Raw genomic sequence first — 17,930 nt, forward strand, 5'->3', positions numbered from 1 at the left:
GTGAATTGGTATTAAGGAAATTGCATGAAAAGTTGCTCTTAAGGTACCATGATGTGAAGAAACAGCCTTAAGTGCACAATATATCACATTGAGTCTTTTATATTTCTTTGGATTTTCATGACTTCTTTCACCTTAGATAACCCAGAAGCTCAGGCCTTGGAACGTTTTGAAATGGTACGATATCTCACTCACCACATTCATTTTCATCTAGCAGTAGACTTGAATTTTATTGCCAGGAGTTTATCTGTTTCACAGGAATTATTTTCAAACTTCAGCATACTTCACTTATTTTGAGGGCAGAGACTGTCTTTGATATCTCTAAGTATAATCCACTTTAAATAAACTGTACCACTAAAAAGTTATACCTAAATTAACTTTTTGTATATTTGAATCACAAGGGAAATCTGTCATTCAAAAGGACTCAAGCTAAACCTTTTGCAGGGAAAAACACCTTGTTTTACAAACTGAACAATTTCTCTTTAATTTGCCCTTTTTCAAAGTTACAATTTTTATATGTAGCCCAAAAGTCTAGTCCAATATTATGCATGATGCAAATTTTAAAAATACCAACCATGAATTTGGAAGGATTTTTAAAGCTGAAAAGAATGTTAGAAGCTATTTGTAAGAGTTTAAAAACTAGATAATGCATCCTTTACTAACAAGGGTTTAATACCTGTTTTGGGTGATGAGGAAGGGTTAAAATACTAGACATACTGAAAAGAATAATAGGTAGCACTACTTAACCAATGTTCACATTGACAACTTCCCTCAGCAATGAGAAAAAAATGGATTGCAGTCTACTACTTAAGAGTAAGATTATGAATAAGAGTATGTATTAAAAATGGGTTCATGTCCTGCCTAGTGTGGCTGTATGACACAACGCGATTTAGCTATGCCTCGGTGTCCTCACCTAAAACACGAAGAATACTAATATCTACCTAATGAGGCTGTTTTTTGAGAACTGAATGTGCTGATACGTGAAAAGCACTCTGTCCAGTGATAACAGTTTTGAATCCTGGATGGAGAATGGCGTTCCAAGGCTACGAATAAAGAGGAAAATGAGAGGTGAAAGATGGGAGGAGGCAAAGTTTCATTCCAATCTCTCTGCGCCAGTGTGAAGGAGGCACAGCTGATTCTGCCCGGACTGCACATCCGCGGCAACAGAGGCTGAGATGAGGCCGGAGATTCGAACAACTCTCAGAGGACGTCCCTAGGGAAAAGGTCCCCTTTCCGCTGTTGCGCCATTTTCAGTCTGGCTGAAAATGAGGATACGCGGGCGGAGCCCCATGGCCTGACTCCGCCCTCACTAGCCAGGCAGCTTGAGGGGCCGCCCTCACCCGGGTTCGCTGCCACTACCAGGGGCTGGCGGCGGACAGCAACTAACGACTTCGGGAGGAGCCCGCGCCTCCACTTGTTAGACACACGACTCTCATTCAGGACAAACATGCATGACCACTCAGTGCTGGGCGCCGGGACGCCCTGATGAATCCCGACTGGACCCAGAGCCCAGGCGCCCGGGGACCACTTCCCGCACACACGCTATCCCTGCCACGGTCCATCTTCTTAAGCCAAGGAAAGCAGAGGTTTTCATTCCACTGGTCGCCTTCCAGGGTTCACTTCCAAAACTCCGCCCTTTTGGGGCGTTTTCGGCGGCGCCGTAAAGTAGGGGGTATTCTTTGCCCTTCAAGAACCCGCCTCCATCTTTACGGCAGGTCGCATTCCACGCCTCCAACATGGCGTCCCCCATATAGGCTGTGGCTGTGGCTTCAGCTCCAGGTACTCTGCGCTGCTGTGTGCCCTCCTCCGGCTACAGAAAGCAGCAAAGTTCGTTTCTGGTCACGGCTCTAGGAAGCCACCCTCCTTTAAGAGACGGAAGTCACCGCTTTCTTTTAGTTCCTGGAAGTTCCTCCTCAGCCCCTGGTTGGTTTCCCCCGCCACCTCCGGACACCCCCTGACCCTCCCAGACTGAAACCATGAGGCTTCAACATCTGTTATTGCGCTTGCCGGGTTATCTGGGGGCCTTGGGCCCCCCACGTCGCCTGTGGCGGTCCCGGTCCCTCAACAGTATCTCCCCGGTGGGATCCTGGCGTGGTCAGTCCTCCAGGTCCCCAGCCCACTGGAACCAGGTGGTGTCAGAGGCTGAGAAGATCGTGGGCTATCCCACATCCTTCATGAGCCTCCGCTGCCTGCTGAGCGACGAGCTCAGCAACATCGCAATGCAGGTGCGGAAGCTGGTGGGAACTCAGCACCCTCTGCTTACCACTGCCAGGTGAGCGACCCCAGTCCCGCTGACCCGCGCGCACCCATTCAAGTACTGTTTCCTGGCCAGCACACCTTTCCGTTCTCGTTGAGGCTGCTTCCTGCCAGTCTTTTTATCTTTCCCTTCTCCCGACCCTTCTAGACATTATTTATTGTCTTTTTTTTTTTTAATTGTCTTACTTGTCCACTTGAACCTTCTTTCTTCACTAACCCAACTGAGTAGATAAATGGTTTTCTTATGAGAAGCTCTTGTATGTTTTTCTTGATTTTGCTTTTTAATTGTTGGAGAAGATGCTACAGTGATTTATGGAGAAATTGAGCAGGCATGTAGATGAGTCACTTTCTAGATATGGCCTTTTAAAAGTGGGGTAGATTGGTTTTTCAGTTCCACACTCTTTGGGTTACCCCCAGAAAGAGTAGCGGAGAGAGAGACTGGAAATAGACATTTGTTTCCAAGGAATGTCCAGGCTTGAAGTAGGCATTTATTTAGTCTGTAGTCATTATACTTCTTGGGGTTTTTATCACTCATGCTGGACTGTTTCTGCTGAAACAGTCACTAGGTTGGTTTTTTTTTTTTTTTTTTTAAGTTGTTGATGGACCTTTATTTTATTTATTTGTATGCGGTACTGAGAATGGAACCCCGTGCCTCACACATGCTAGGTAAGCACTCTACCACCGAGCCACAACCCCAACCGTGTCACTAGGTTTTTAAAAAACGTTTTTCCACTTAAAACACAGCCCGCACCAGTGTGTGTGTGTGTGTGTGTGTGTGTGTGTGTGTGTGTGTGTGTGTGTGTATGTTGCTGGTGATCACACACAAGTGCTGTACTGGTAAGCTACACCCCTAGCTCAACAACCCACTTCTTTTGATTTGTAATTAATTTCAAACATATGGAAAAATTGCAAGAATGAAAATAGTATAAAGAACATACTTGCATAATCATTTATCAGATTCACCTACCATACATACACACTACTCATGTGGATGTGTATGTACATTTCTTTATTTTTGAATCATTTGAGGTTAGATTGCATACATCATGGTCCTTTACCACTGAATACTCAACTACTCCTAAGCTTAGTGATATTCATTTATATAACTACAGTAGTTACGAACTGGGTACATTTAATATTGATAAAATACTTTTATTTACTCTAGTGTTATATTCCAGTTTTGTTAATTGGCCTAATAATGTCCTTTTAACGTTCTTTACCTTCCAATACAGAATTCAGATTAGGGTTAAGTATTGCATTTAATTGTGGTGTATCTTTAGTGTCCTTCAGTCAGGAATATTTCCATAACTCTTCTTAGTTTTCATGACTGAAGTAGTGGTTCTCAATTTAGCCCCAGAGGGGACATTTGACAATCAATGGAGAAATTTTTATTTTCACAAATAGGGGCAAATAGAGGCTGGGGGGTGTTGCCCTAGACTGCCAGCATAGCCCCCCCACCCCCCATATATCCTTTAGTTAGTTTCTCCCAAATGGTAACATGTGGTGAAACTGTAGTATGATACCACAATGGATATAGAGTGATACAATTAAGATACATTTCATGAATATAAGAATCTCTCCTGTTGCTTTTTGTAGCCATACCCACTTCCCTTACCCACTCCTCTGCTTAATATATTATGGGAAACATCTGTCACTTTCTTACTATAAAAGTTAACAAATAGTAATAATAAAGTGATTGTATTTCTTTTCTTTTGGTACTGGGGATTGAACCCAGAACTGCTTAACCACTGAGCCACTTCCCCAGCCCTTTTTATTTTTTGAGACAGGGTCTTGATAAGTTGCTTAGGGCCTCACTAAGTTGTTGAGGCTGACTTTGAACTTGTGATCCTCCTGCCTCAGCCTCTTGAGTTACTGGGATTATGAGCTGTGCCACTGCCCCTGACTTCCAATGATTATATTTCTTTCTTTTCTTTTTTGGGGGGTATCAGGGATTGAACTCAGGGACACTTGACCACTGAGCCACATCCTCAGCCCTAGTTTGTATTTTATTTAGAGACAGGGCCTCACTGAGTTGCTTAGCATCTTGCTTTGGCTAAGGCTGGCTTTGAATTCCAGATCCTCCTGCCTCAGCCTCCGGAACTGCTGGGATTACAGGCACGTGCCATCACGCCTGACAAGTGATTGTATTTCTTAACATTGTTCCTAATTATCAAGAATGTTACCTTATGATTGGGCTAAAACTTGTCTGGTAGCTGGAATGTTACTTCTCCAGAGATTCTAAGTCATAAACACTCAGAATATATACACTTATGCGGGAGCGCACACACACACACACACACACACACACACACACACACAGATATGTATCTATGCATGTGGTTTAAAGCTTAATAATGAAACTAATGAGTCTACTATACTACCCAACTTACGAACCATAACTTTGCCAATTCTGTTGAAGCTACATGTGTATTTCCCAGTCTTGCTCTCTGAACTCTACTGTTTTTTTTCTTCTTAACATTACATAGGTGTTTTCCTAAACAATAGCATGTTTAATTTTGCCCATTTCCTTTGAAATTTTCAAAAATGGTAGTTAGTTACTTATGATTTTTTATAACTTTTAAATGCATTATTGTTTCTGAGACTCATTCATGATTCAACTGTATTTCAATAATTTTTCACTGGTGTGTGAAATTCTCTGTGTGAAAATACCACAGTCTTCTTTTAATCAGCATTTGAGTTGTTTGCATTTTTTTGGTGTTATGAAAAATGCTGCTATGATTATATATGATATTATCTTTAGAAGATAATATCAAATTGTTTTCTACAGTGATTGTACCAGTTTTCATTCTCACAAGCAATTGCTGAGTTCATGTTATTCCATGTTCTTACAACACTAGAATCATTGAAGTTTCTTAATATTTGCTAATAGAGAAGAGAGTTTCTGTTTGTGTGGTGGGAATGATAGTGTCAATGATGGGGTTTGTAATAGTATACTACATTGAGTATTGTAGTCCCTTTAATAAAGCATTGAAGAGACATGGGAAGAACTAAAAAGAAGTTTATTAATGTGTATTTTTGGAGAATTGCAATTCATTTACTTAGTTGCCAGAGCATCAGATGAGTACTTGATGAAGATTCTTTCTGAGGGCATTCTCTAATGTCCATCAGATGAAAGGTGTGTCTAATGGCTTTGTAACTTCCCTGATTATAGCTTACCCTGCCTAGTAATCTCAAAGAGGAACAAACTAAACAGCAGATTTTAGCAAAGTTATTATGGTAGCATATATGAATTGGTATTTTGTTAGAGGAGAAGGAGCTCATCTGCATGTAATTTTATTATAGTTACTATGATAGTATTTTGCAAATTAAACAGTCTAAACTTATAGGCAGTCAATGAAAACTCTTTTGGGGAAAAGACACCCCCCTCCTCCACCATCACACACGTACCACACATCAGTTTTAGCAAAGGAGGAGGAATTTGATGCAGAGGTTAGGCAAGTTATGGCTATTGTAAATTAGAGTTAAAAACATGGATTAAACAGTTATCTTATTTCACATACTGTACACCATAATTTGTTGACATCTTGTCAGCAAAGCACTGATAATTGTAATTAAGAGGAAAATGCTCTCAACAAGGTAGCCAAAGGGCACAAACACCCCCTGTAGTTGGTATAGTTAGGACTATAGGAAATTGAGCTGGTCAGTTCTTTAAAATTTTAATGTCCCATTTTATATTCTGATTTTCTATTATTTGTTTAAATCAATATTCTAATCCTTTGTGCCATTTACTTTTTGAATATATCTGAACTGTATGTTTAGGGTGAGATATGTCTAATAGCCTTAACATTTAGATGAATTGTAATAGTGTTGGCAGACAGCAGGAGATGAAAAGGAAATCACCATAACTCATTATTCACTACTTTCTTTTCTTTACCTAAGTCACCCCATCAAGAATAGTTTTATGGTTTAGATATGATGTCCTCCAAAAGCTCACATGTGAGACAATGCAAGATTTGTAGGAAAAATGATTGGGTTATATCCTTAACCCCGATCAGTGAATTAATCCCTGATGGGATTAGCTGAGTGGTAACTAGAGGCAGGTGGGGTGTGACTGGAGGAAGTGGTTCATTGTGGGTGGGGCTGTGAGGTATGTATTTTGTATCTGGAGAGTGGATTGTCTCTCTGTTTGCTTTCTGATCACCATGTGAGCTGCTTCCCTCTGCCCCACTCTTCCACCATGATGTCCTGCTTCACCTTGAACCCCAAGGAATGGAGTCTACTGTTTTATGGACTGAGACCTCTGAAACCATGAACACCAAAATAAAATTTTCCCCTTAATAATTGTGCTAGTAGGGGGCTGGGGAGATAGCTCAGTTGGTAAAGTGCTTGCCTTACAAGCACAGGGCTCTGGGTTCGATCCCCAGCACCACAAAAACAACAATAACAAAAAACAAAACAAACAAACAAAAAAAACTAGAAATATATACTCTCTAACAGTTTAATTCTGAAGTGAGTAAATTTAAAAATCTTGAGATTGGTGAGCTAATAATCTTACTACTGGGAACAATGGAGCAATTAGCTCTTATTTTTACCCTTTTTCTTTTAGATTTTCAAGAATCTCTCTGTTGTAACCTCCACTTAGATAATCTTTATTAATTGATTCAATGTTCATTGTAACTTATGAACATAAAAGAGTCTGAAGCAGGGACCCTGTCCCTTGCTGAATTGACATTCTATTGAACACTAAATATGTTTATAAATATCTAACAGAATGACAGAATGACTGTGGCTTATGAGTGATTACAGTTAGATATGACCTGGAATAATAAAGAACATTCCATGGAGAAATTGGGACTTCATTCAAGGATAAATGGATAACACATTACATGAGTACATGAGTAATATTTTAGGGTGTATATTACATATTTTTTTCCCCATAGTTCTTTTTTTCTCAGACTGTCATACCTTTATTAGGTATGGGGAAGACCTTAAAAGGATAAGCAGTGAAGTAAAATAAACCAACGTAGAATAGACAAAACAATGTTGAGGTGGGAATAAAGCGCGAGGAACCATTCTTCCTACTGCTCAGTCTTATTATATAGCTATATTTATCAAAACAGTGTGATATTGGCAGAGGCATGGACAGATCAACAGATCAGACCAGAAAATCCAGAAATAGATCAACATGAATATGCCCAAATGATTCTTAAAAAGTGAAAAAGCAATTTGGTGGAGGGAGAATACTCTTTTCAACAAATGATGTTGAAATAATTGGACATCATAGGAGAAAAGAAAAATACCCTCAACCTAACTCTCACACCATATATTTTCAAAAGTCAATACAGGACTGGGGTTGTAGCTCAGTGGTATAGTGCTTGCCTAGCATGTGTGAGGCACTGGGTTTGATCCTTAGCACCATATAAAAATAAATAAATAAAATAAAGATATTGTGTCCATCTACAACTAAAACAAAATTAAAGTTTTTTTTAAAAGTCAATATAAATTGATCATTGTGAAATCAATGTAAAATGGGTACATATAGGAAAAAGAAAACTATAGAACTTTTAGAAGAAAACGTGAAAATCTTTAGAACTTAGGGCTAAACAGTTCTTAGCCATGGCACCAAAAAAAAAGTTGGACCCCATCAAAATTAAAAATTTTGCTCTGGGAAAGATCCTGGGAAAAGGGTGAAAAGATTAATCACAGACTGGGAGAAAATATTTCCAAATCACATTTTTGAAGAAAGACTTAGAGACTTAATATGTAAAGAACTCTCTAAACTCAACAGTAAGAAAATAAACAGTACAATGGGAAAATGGACAAAAAGATGATCCTTTGAAGGTGGTAAGTATGCTTGTGGAAAAGTGTTCAATATTATCAACCACTAGGGATATGCAAATTAAAGCCATATGATATATCACCATTTACCCTATTAGAATGACTAAAATAAATAGTACTGACAATGTGAAGTCTTGGTGAAGATGCATAGAAACTAGATTTCTCATGCATTATTTTATAAGTAAAATGATATAGCCATCTGGAAAACAGTTTAGCAATGTCTTGAAAAATTAAACATGCATTTAACCTACATTCCACACTCTTAAGCAGAAATAAAATTTATGTCTATATCAAAACCTGTACCAGAATGTTTATAGCATCTTATGTGTAATAACCCAAAATTGACCAGCCCAAATGTCATTCAGTGGTGAATGGTTGAGCTGTGGTATATGGATAATAATAAAATGGTATTTGACAATTAAAAGGAATGAGCTATTGATACATACAGCAGCTTGGATGAATCTCAAAGGAATTGTGCTAAGTGAAAAACGTCAATTTCATTCCTCAAAAAATAAAAAGTAGAATAACCATATGATCCAGCAATTCCACTTCTGGATATATATTCAAAAGAATTGAAAGCAGAGTCTCAAAGAGATATTTGTATATCCACGTTCATAGCAGCAGTATTCACAATAGCCAAAAGATAGAAGCAACCCAAGTGCCAATTAACGGATGACCAGATTAACAAAATGTGGGTATATACATATAATGGAATATTATTCAGCCATAAAAATAAAAGAAATTCTGGCACATGTTATAATATGGATGAACATCAAGGACATATGCTAAGTGTTGTTCGCTCATTAAAAAACCAGTACTATATGATTTCACTTATGTGAGTAGCCAGAGTAGTCAAATTCAGAGAAATAAGAGTGTAGAAACAGAAAGGGCCTGGAGGGAGTGGGAAATGGGGAGTTGTTGTTTGATGGGTGTAAACTTTTAGTTTTGCAAGATAAAAAAGTTTTGGAGATTGATTGTACAACAATGTGAATTACTTAACACTGCTGCACTGCATACACTTAAAATGGTCAAGATGGTAAATTTTATGTAAGCATGTTCTATCACAATTTTTAAAAAAGTCAACTTCAAGAGTTTATATAGTATATGATTTCATTTGTACAACATGCCATTTTCAAAATGCCAAAACTGTAGAGATGGAGAAAATAGTAGTGGTTTCTGAAGTCTGATAATGTGGAGAATAGGAATGAACATAAATATAAAGAAGTGTATTGTGGTGATGAAGCAACTTGGAATCTTGGTTACATGAATTTAGACAAGGGATGAAGTTGCATAGAACTATATGCACTTACAACAACTGAATGCAGATGGAAAAATGCTGAAAATGGAATAAGATCTATGATTAACACTAAGGTAATTGTCAATTTTTTGTTTTTGATATTGCCAACTAACTATAGAAGATTCCACTATTGGGTGAAGCTATGTGAAGAGTACATAGGACTCAATATATACTATTTTTGCCTTTTTCTGTTTGTAATTATTCCATTACTTTGAAAAGCTTAAAAAATACATATCACTTCATGTTGATAGAGAATGGGGATGCAGGTGGGGGGGTAGAGAGAGGGGTGGGGGGGAGGGAGAGAGAGAGAGAGAAGAAAGAAAGAAAGAAAGAAAGAAAGAAAGAAAGAAAGAAAGAAAGAAAGAGAAAGAAAGAAAGAAAGAGAGAGAGAGAGAGAAAGAGAGAAAGAGAAAAAGAGAGAAAGAGAGAGAGAAAGAGAGAAAGAGAGAAAGAAAGAAAGAAAGAAAGAAAGAAAGAAAGAAAGAAAGAAAGAAAGAAAGAAAGAAGAAAGACCTGGGAGACTGGAGATTTGTGTGTTCTAGTTTTATCTCTGTAGGTATATAACTATGACACTGGCAAGACATTTCATCTCTCTGGGCTTTAGTTTCCTGAGAAATGAAGTAAGGAGTTTGACTAGGTGATTTCCAGTGTTATTGCCATTTCCATACTTGTCTAGAAATTAGTGTTGTGCCTGAGTGTGGTAGTTAAGGAAACCTTTCTCAGTTCTCAGAGTGAACAGATTGAATGCAGGTTAAATGAGTAATACAAATCTATAGTCCTTTTTCCACAATTTAAAAATCCTAAAAGCTCAGAAAACAGTGTTTTTGCAGACTCATAAAGTCAACCTGAACTGGTGTTAGACTATTTATTTATATAGCCTTTATCCCACTGAAAGTCAATATTTATTCATTTTATTATGCAAATATGAATGCATTTGATTACAGGTACTGCCCCAGTTCCTGCTGGAGTGTTGGGTTAAAAGGGCCTTCCTAAAATCAGAAAAATTTTGAATTCTGAAAAGACACTTGGTTCAGAGACTTTGATTGAGTGATTGTGAACATGTCCAAACTGGACAGTGGTCTGTAGGATGGTCCAGCTGTGTGACTTAGCTTGGAGGTGTGGGGAAAGCTAAAGGTAGCCACAGTGCATCAGCTGCAGCTGCCTGTACAACGTGTGCCCTATTGTTTCATTTCTGCCTCCCTAATTAAATCTAATTATTCACTTAGGCATTTTATATGTAATATATATAGATACTTCAATTACTTACATTTCTATATAGATCATTAAAATTAAAGTAGTTTTAGCTTTTGTAAATCACTTCATATTCTAATGTCAAAAACTTAAGTCCTTTTAATATCATATGGAGTACTTAATTGTTTAAAAGATGATGAGTAATACTTTTCCATTATAGAGTTGGTTAAATTTTTGTGGTTGCTTAAACATAGCTATTTCCATGAATAATGTGGCTTTATTTATTTCTATTGATTACTCTTGACATATTTAGCTTTTAGGATTAAATTTTTGTTTAATCTTCCTTTTTGCTTTTGATTTTTTAAAATTCTGCTCTCTACTTCAGATTTAGATAGATGGGATTAATTTAGTATGCAATTATAGGAGATGAATTGTGACATTTAGCCTCTTTTCTTTAAGGGGCATTGATTCCTTGGTAAAGACTTCTTGTTCCTGCATTCACTATAGTTACTTGGCTACCTTAAAAATCTCATTAGTTTTTTCTATATTATAAAATTCTTCAGAATTCTTTGAATTTATTAATAGAAATTTAGTTTTAGTCTTTTCCATGTTTATGAAAGACCCGTTCTAGATTCAATTCTGTAATTACTGACTGAAAACCTCCATTACTTACAAAGAACTTTTTTTTTTTTGATGACTAGAAGAAAATTATAAATTTCAATTCATTCCACAGATATTTGAGGTGCTCTGGGCATGGGATGTACAAACAGGAGTAAGACACAGTTGCTGCCATCCAGGAATTCATGAGACAGGATAGTGAACATAACTGTGAATTCAGACTGTTTGGGTTCACATCATGGTCCTCCTGCTACCAAGCTATGTGATCTCAGGCAGTTTACTTAACCTATTTGTGCCTTAGTTTCCTTTTCTATAAAATAAGGACAACAATCCTACTTATATCATAGGGTTTAATGAAATTTAAATGAGTTACTATGAAATGCTTAGAAAAACAGTATTGAGCACATAGTAAATATCCACATGATAACAAATTATTATTATTATTAGAAATTTGTTTTAGTTGGGGACACATGCACAGAATCATAGTACTTTGATAGCAGTGCTGTGTTGTGAATGAACGATGTGCCGTACAGACTGGGAGAAAAAGATCTATCTGTCTAAAATTGAAGACTTCCAAAGATGAGGTGGTTTGAGTTGGGTCATGTTGGATGAGAAGGTGTTGAGTGAATTTGGAAAAGAAATTAAGGCACAAGAATTGCTTGGCAAAGTCTAGGGAAATTTGTATTTTGATTTAGGGTGAGATAGGATGAGGCAAAAGGATAGGTTTGAACATCTGCTTCTGCCATGATAGAGTGACTGACACTAAACTTGCTCCTCCATTGTAAACAAGTAGGAAACTGAATGAAATAGATAAAACAGCTATATTTCATTTTTATTGCTGAAGGGTATTCTATTGCATGAATATAGAGCAATTTGCTTCCCTATTCAACTTAAATGAATATACAGATTATTTCTAGTTTTTGAATACTGCAGATAAAACTTATCTGAATGAAATGAAGTTGACTTAAAAGGTGAAAGAAAGGAAATGTTAGCACCAGATTTTGAGGTACTTTGTATATCATTTTAGGAAAATCTAATCTTGTCTTGAGGTCAGTGGAGACTGTAAAGGTTCAGCAGTAGAGAAACCTGAGCAGATGTGCTCTTTTGAAAGCTGGCTTGGACAGCTGTGGAGATTGTGAATTGCAGAAAAGAAAAGCTAGGCAGGAAGATCTGACAGAAGACTGCTAGGATTTATTCATTTCCTCTTTCAACAGCTAGTTAAGTGTGTCCCCTAATGACCAGGCACTGTGCATATTACTAGGGGATGCAAACTTCCCCTTGATACTGAACCATATCCCGCTCTTCTTGCCAGGATTTATAGTCAGGTAAGGGAAATAGATGTGTAAAACAATAAGTGCAATAAAATGTTACATATATGTCAGGATAAAAGTGTTTCAAAGTGAAATGAAACACAAAGATTGAAGTGGTTTATTGAGTAGGGACTAATGAAGTAAGGAGTCTAAATGAAATCACTTGACTATTGAAAACTGAGCTGTTCTAAGGGATAGAGGAATGATGAGGGTGGGATATGAACTTAGGCAGCAGTGGTGGAAACAAAGTAGAAAGAATGAATTTAAGGTACTTTCATGATGTGGGGTTGGCAGAACTTGGTAACTGAATGCAAGTACAAATCTGAGGTAAAGTAATTGAGTATATATGTATATTTTTTAATACATATTTTTTAGTTGTCAATGAATCTTTTGTTTTTTTAATTTTTTATTTACTTATATGTGATGCTGAGTATCGAACCCAGGGCCTCACACATGCCAGGCAAGTACTCTACCTGAATACTGCAGCCACAAATTCAGCCCAGTATGTTGAGATACAAGGGGAAGTACATTGGGGTACAGAGTATAGAGGGAAATTTTCTAGATTTGTTGAACTTGAAGTGTTTGTGGCATGTTGAGACGTCCAAAATGCTTAAGGGAGGTGGGCACTGGATCTAGAGTTGGAAATACTCAGACCAGGAAAGACTAAAAGCCACAGAGGTTTATTATGTGTAAGGGAGAGGTTATAGAATTATATCTACCTTGTTTTGTTGCAAGCAAATAAATTGATTTTGGATTACTTAAGCAAGGAAGAGCTATTCAGGCCTTAGGAAGAATTGAAATGGGAAGCTTAGGGAAGTCAGAAGTAGGATTTTATAGACAACCTCTCTACATGATGGTAGCATTGTCAGCAAGTTTTGACTCTGGCTATGGTTCATCTTTCGATGGCTCCTGAAGTTTTAAAGTCCTGTGAGAGAGGGTCTATTTGGCCTTTCTTGCATCTTGAACTGAATCCCCATCAGTTCCCTGAAGAGGTGAACAGTGTACTATGATTGTCTCTAGGGGGCAGTCATGGGCACCCCTTTAGTCAGTTGTGGGGTAAATTACTGTTTCAGGCCTGCCCAGACCTCACAGAGTAAGAGAAAGGAATTTTCCTGTAGAAAAAGTGAGAGACCAAGGGGAACAGATTCTGGCCAGGGCACTCCTTGCTTGAATTGACTTCGCTCTCCTTCCCGACTCCATTCACTTTTTACTGCATAGACAATTTAAAAGATACCCTGCATGAGACACTGGGTTCCATCCTTAGCAACGCATTACAAATAAATAAATAAATAAAAGAAACCCTTACTTAAAATGATGTAACTTGTCAATCTTAAAATGATGTAGCTATTCACTGTTCAAGGAGATAACTTATTATTAAGTCTAGGACCTCTGAGTGACGTCTGATCTTCTGATTTTATGGTGACCCAATTCTTATATTCATATCTTGTGGGTTAACCAATAGTTTTCTTTGAAACACCACAAATTATTGGCCCTTAATGGCAAAGACTGCTGGTTGCCTTTCTAAACTTTTGTTTTCTTTTTCCACCTGAATTTACCAGGCACGTCTGTAATCCCAGTGGCTCAGAAGGTTGAGACAGGAGTATCGCAAGTTCAAAGCCAGCATCAGCAATAGTGAGGCACTAAGCAACTCAGTGAGACCCTATCTCTAAATAAAATACAAAAAAGGGCTGGGGAGAAGCTCAGTGGTTGAGTGCCCCTGAGTTCAATCTCTGGTTCCCCCCCCCCCAAAAAAAAAAAAAAGAGAACCCTGAATTTATTTAGGGTGGCAATTCTTCCAGTTAAGGGATTATATTTCATGGCCTGACTTACTGCTAGTGTGGCTATGTGATTAATTTCTGTCCCCCACAATGTTGGTGGAATATGGAATTTCTAGGAAGTCTTCCAAGTCTTTCATCTGAATGTTGATATGGTGACAGAAGCTCTAGAAGCCATTTTTTGATGCCGCATTTTATGGATGATAGACTGGAGAGTAGGAAGATATATGTCTTTGTAGTTTCCACACAGTTCTGTATGACCCATCTCCACACTTTGTTCACATAAGGAAAAAAAACAACTGTACTGCTTAAATTGGTTTTTTGAGTTTTATGTCACAAATAGTAATGCTGGATCCTAGCTACTATACACATCAAATAAAATAATTTGGTTATTGATGCAAGTGGCCATGACCTAAGTTGCCTGGGATCCTTTCCTTGATGGGTTGAGACTTACATTCATTCTGAAGGGTTAAGCTATTTATGGCCCAATCCATTAGTCTCTCTTTATATTCTAACATGGAAGCACCCCAGAGTGTTACCTGCATTCCATCTGTACCCATTCTGGTTTCCACTGTATACAATATGCATATACCCTCATGGTAGTTAATATATCATTCTATTTAAGTCTCTTTTTTGCATTTTCTGAAATGATGAGCCAGGTAGCAGTTTCAGAGGCACCATCATTGTGTCTCCTGGTAGAAGTATTGTTTCCTTGGGCACAAAACCTTTAGTAGCTCTCAGTCTTAGGGATAGGAAACAAAAATTTGAGAGATTATTAGCTGTAGTTGTGAGAAGTGCTCTGTCTAGTACCCAACTGGAAAAGTGCTGGTTGAGCTCAAACACTGCATTCTGCAGGCTTCCAGTGTGGTGACCAAGCTGGACCCTTGTCCATGTTATCATAAATTGTTTCACTGTTGTGTGAGTCTGCTGCTTCTGGAAGGATGGTGAGAGTACATGTTAAAAATTGTACTTGAGAGTCCATTTGGGTCTGCTGGAATTTAGAACGAAATGCATCCAATAACAACTAATGATGGACAGCTAGACTTTATGATCACTTAATGTTCTATTCAGTAGCAGGCCCTGAGCTGTTTCTCAAAAGAAAATGGTTACTTCAGTAACCATTTGCCAAAATGGCCATGAATGTCTTATGGTGTGTTGTATTTTTGGGGGCTTTTTACAGGTTCAGTCCATCATTATTTTATGTTAAAACATCTTTTAAATTGCTATACAGTAAGAAGTGGGAAGAGGAGGGTAATATGTACATTTGCTATTCAAGCAAGGTGAGGCCCTGCCCAAAATTTGTTATGCCTTTGTTTCATAACAACATTTCACCTTTTCTTTAGAAAATGTCCCCTAGAAATCTAGTGATTTTGATATGGAGTGAGAATTTGATCAGCCTCTACTTTATGCTTCTTACCATGATAGTCCTTCCTCCTGAACCAGGGAGCTTATATGGAGATTCTGGCAATATTGGCAATTATCTGAAAATTAGCACATCTATGTGGGCTCTCATGATGCCTACTGTGAGAAGAGGTTGCATTACAACTTCACCCCTATATATAATCCTCATCAATCGTCAATCCAACTGATGGACCAGTGGTATTCTTAGTTTCTAAGAATCAGTGTCTGCGTAAAGCCAGTATGTAATGATCATCAAGATTAGGTGTTTCCCTTTTGCTTGCTCATGACTACCTGATTGGGCAGAAGTCTACTTGGGAAGAAGACATTCCAGAAGTGATATGGCCCCCCTTTCATTCAAGGAACTTCAGTCAGTGATCTTCAATTTGGGTGACAGTTCCTGACACTCAGCTGGGGTTACTAGGCTTGGAGTTGTTTGTTTTGATTATTTAATCTTTTAGTTAGATCTTTTTAGCAGGATGCCTGTTGATTTGAATTTTTGAATTCAGTTAATCAAATATAGACAGGGATTTCTGCCTCTCCTAAAGACCTAATATTCCATATTCACACTGCTGCCTAGTAGGATCACCTTGCCCACTTTGGGCAGTTAACTTCTACCACTTGGACTCAGCCTTCCTCTGGGTTCCTCTCTTTGCTTTCTGAGTTGAGGGGGTCATTTAGTAGCCATCCCTCCCACTGAAGTATTAGTAATGATTGTGAGTGCCCCTTACCAATCTGTTTCTATGTCAAGAGCAAAGAGAGAATCTTCTGGATCTAATCAGGAGATATAAGAGCATATGTTGTATGAATAACAGTTTCATAAATTCAAATAGAGGAAAGTTGTGAGAAAATGCACCCCCCCCCCCACATTGACTTCCTGTATCCCAAAGGATCTGTCTCCAATAAGGCAGTCAGTACCAGTGGCATACCAGAATAGCAATTTAGATTCAGTCAGCTATCATAATTTGTCATAGTAAATTAATGCCAATTTGAGAAGGTTTTGCTTTCAACTTTTAGTTGTGTAAGAACTATAACCATAAAGTTTAAAATTTTTATGTTTGTACATATTTAAATGAGTTTTTAATAAAAACCATTTAAGGCAATACTGATTACTCATTACTACTGTATTGACAAGAGCTTTTCATCAAATTGTGTTATGTAATTGTTTTTTATTTATTGTTCTTTGGGATTCACAATTTTCTTTTTCAAAAACTAGTTAGAGGCCCATTAGTTACAACAAAATATTCATTTGTGTCTGTGGTTTGAAGAGTTCAATGAATGTTTTTCCAAATATAGCTACCCTAGAGTAGATTTTAAAAATGGGTACTACTTGTTAACACTTCAGATAGTTGTTTATGATTTAATACTTATCGGAAATTCTAGATATAAGTATATTATATAGTTTTGTGCAGCTGGATTTGCTTTTCTTCCTATGACTCACCAAAGACTCTTTACAGCCTTTCATTTTTTTTCTATTTTCGTGTACTGAAACTTCATTTAAACAAATATTTAAAAATAGCTTTAAAAATTACTGTTCTTCCAGAATCTCCTTGGAGTGTTATTTGCTTAAAAATCTTTTTTATAGCCAAATGAATTGGTTTTATTTTCAGTATTGTGAGCCTAGACATAGTCTAATGAATATTACATTATACATTAAAATCTTAGCAGTTTTATTTTGAAATTTTCAAACATTGATAATTTATATGAATATACTCTTCATAGTGTTTAATAATTATAGGGACTTTGTAAGAGGTAATTTCTATCTGTTAAATTGTTAAATATCACCAAATAAATGGTGAAATAAAAATGTTGTCATGAATCTTCTATTTTGTTGACATTTGTCTTTAACTTTAGACTATTTTTTCCCTTTTCTTTACTTTTCCAATGAGTTTATATTATTAGTTAAGTCAAATTCAGAGTCTTAGTGAAGAGACTGACATTACCCAGGTCCCCCTTTGCCTTGGGAGAAGGTGAGAGGTGTGGTAGAACCAGTTCAGGTCTTCTCAGGAAATGTGCCTTCTGCCTGGTGGTAGTCCAAACTGAGATCCAGGATATGGGGTGGAGGGCCATTCGCACACAGAACCCATCCATCACCCGCTTTTGTGGTCATTGCCTTTTCATAGCAGTGGAAACTCAGGTAGTTCTTTTAGCAGTTCCTGGTTTGGTTCTAGTTGGGGAAGCAGCTGTTAAAAGGGGCAGTCTTAGAATTCTGGATTTGGACCTTGATATCTCTGTAATGGTACTGACTTTTTAAAGATGCTCTTGGAGCAGTACCTGAAATAATGCATA

At 37.6% G+C, this 17,930-nt stretch overlaps 1 protein-coding gene across 4 annotated transcripts in view; it reads left to right on the forward strand.

Moving 5' to 3' along the window:
* The first annotated feature begins 718 nt into the window (after nucleotides 1-718).
* The window catches only part of PDSS2 (decaprenyl diphosphate synthase subunit 2), a 297,007-nt gene continuing 279,795 nt past the window's right edge, over nucleotides 719-17,930 (forward strand). For 2 of the 4 annotated variants that reach the window (XM_079149044.1, XM_079149047.1), the window contains exon 1: nucleotides 1,695-2,269. In XM_079149044.1, coding sequence (XP_079005170.1) covers nucleotides 1,974-2,269 — 296 coding nt within the window. In that variant the 5' untranslated portion in view covers nucleotides 1,695-1,973. Of the gene's footprint in view, nucleotides 2,270-17,930 lie in introns of all 4 variants that reach the window. The other 2 variants (XM_079149045.1, XM_079149046.1) reach the window with 2 other exon arrangements.

This window comes from Sciurus vulgaris (assembly GCF_902686455.1).
Source record: "Sciurus vulgaris genome assembly, chromosome: 7".
Classification (NCBI taxonomy): Eukaryota; Metazoa; Chordata; class Mammalia; order Rodentia; family Sciuridae; genus Sciurus; species Sciurus vulgaris.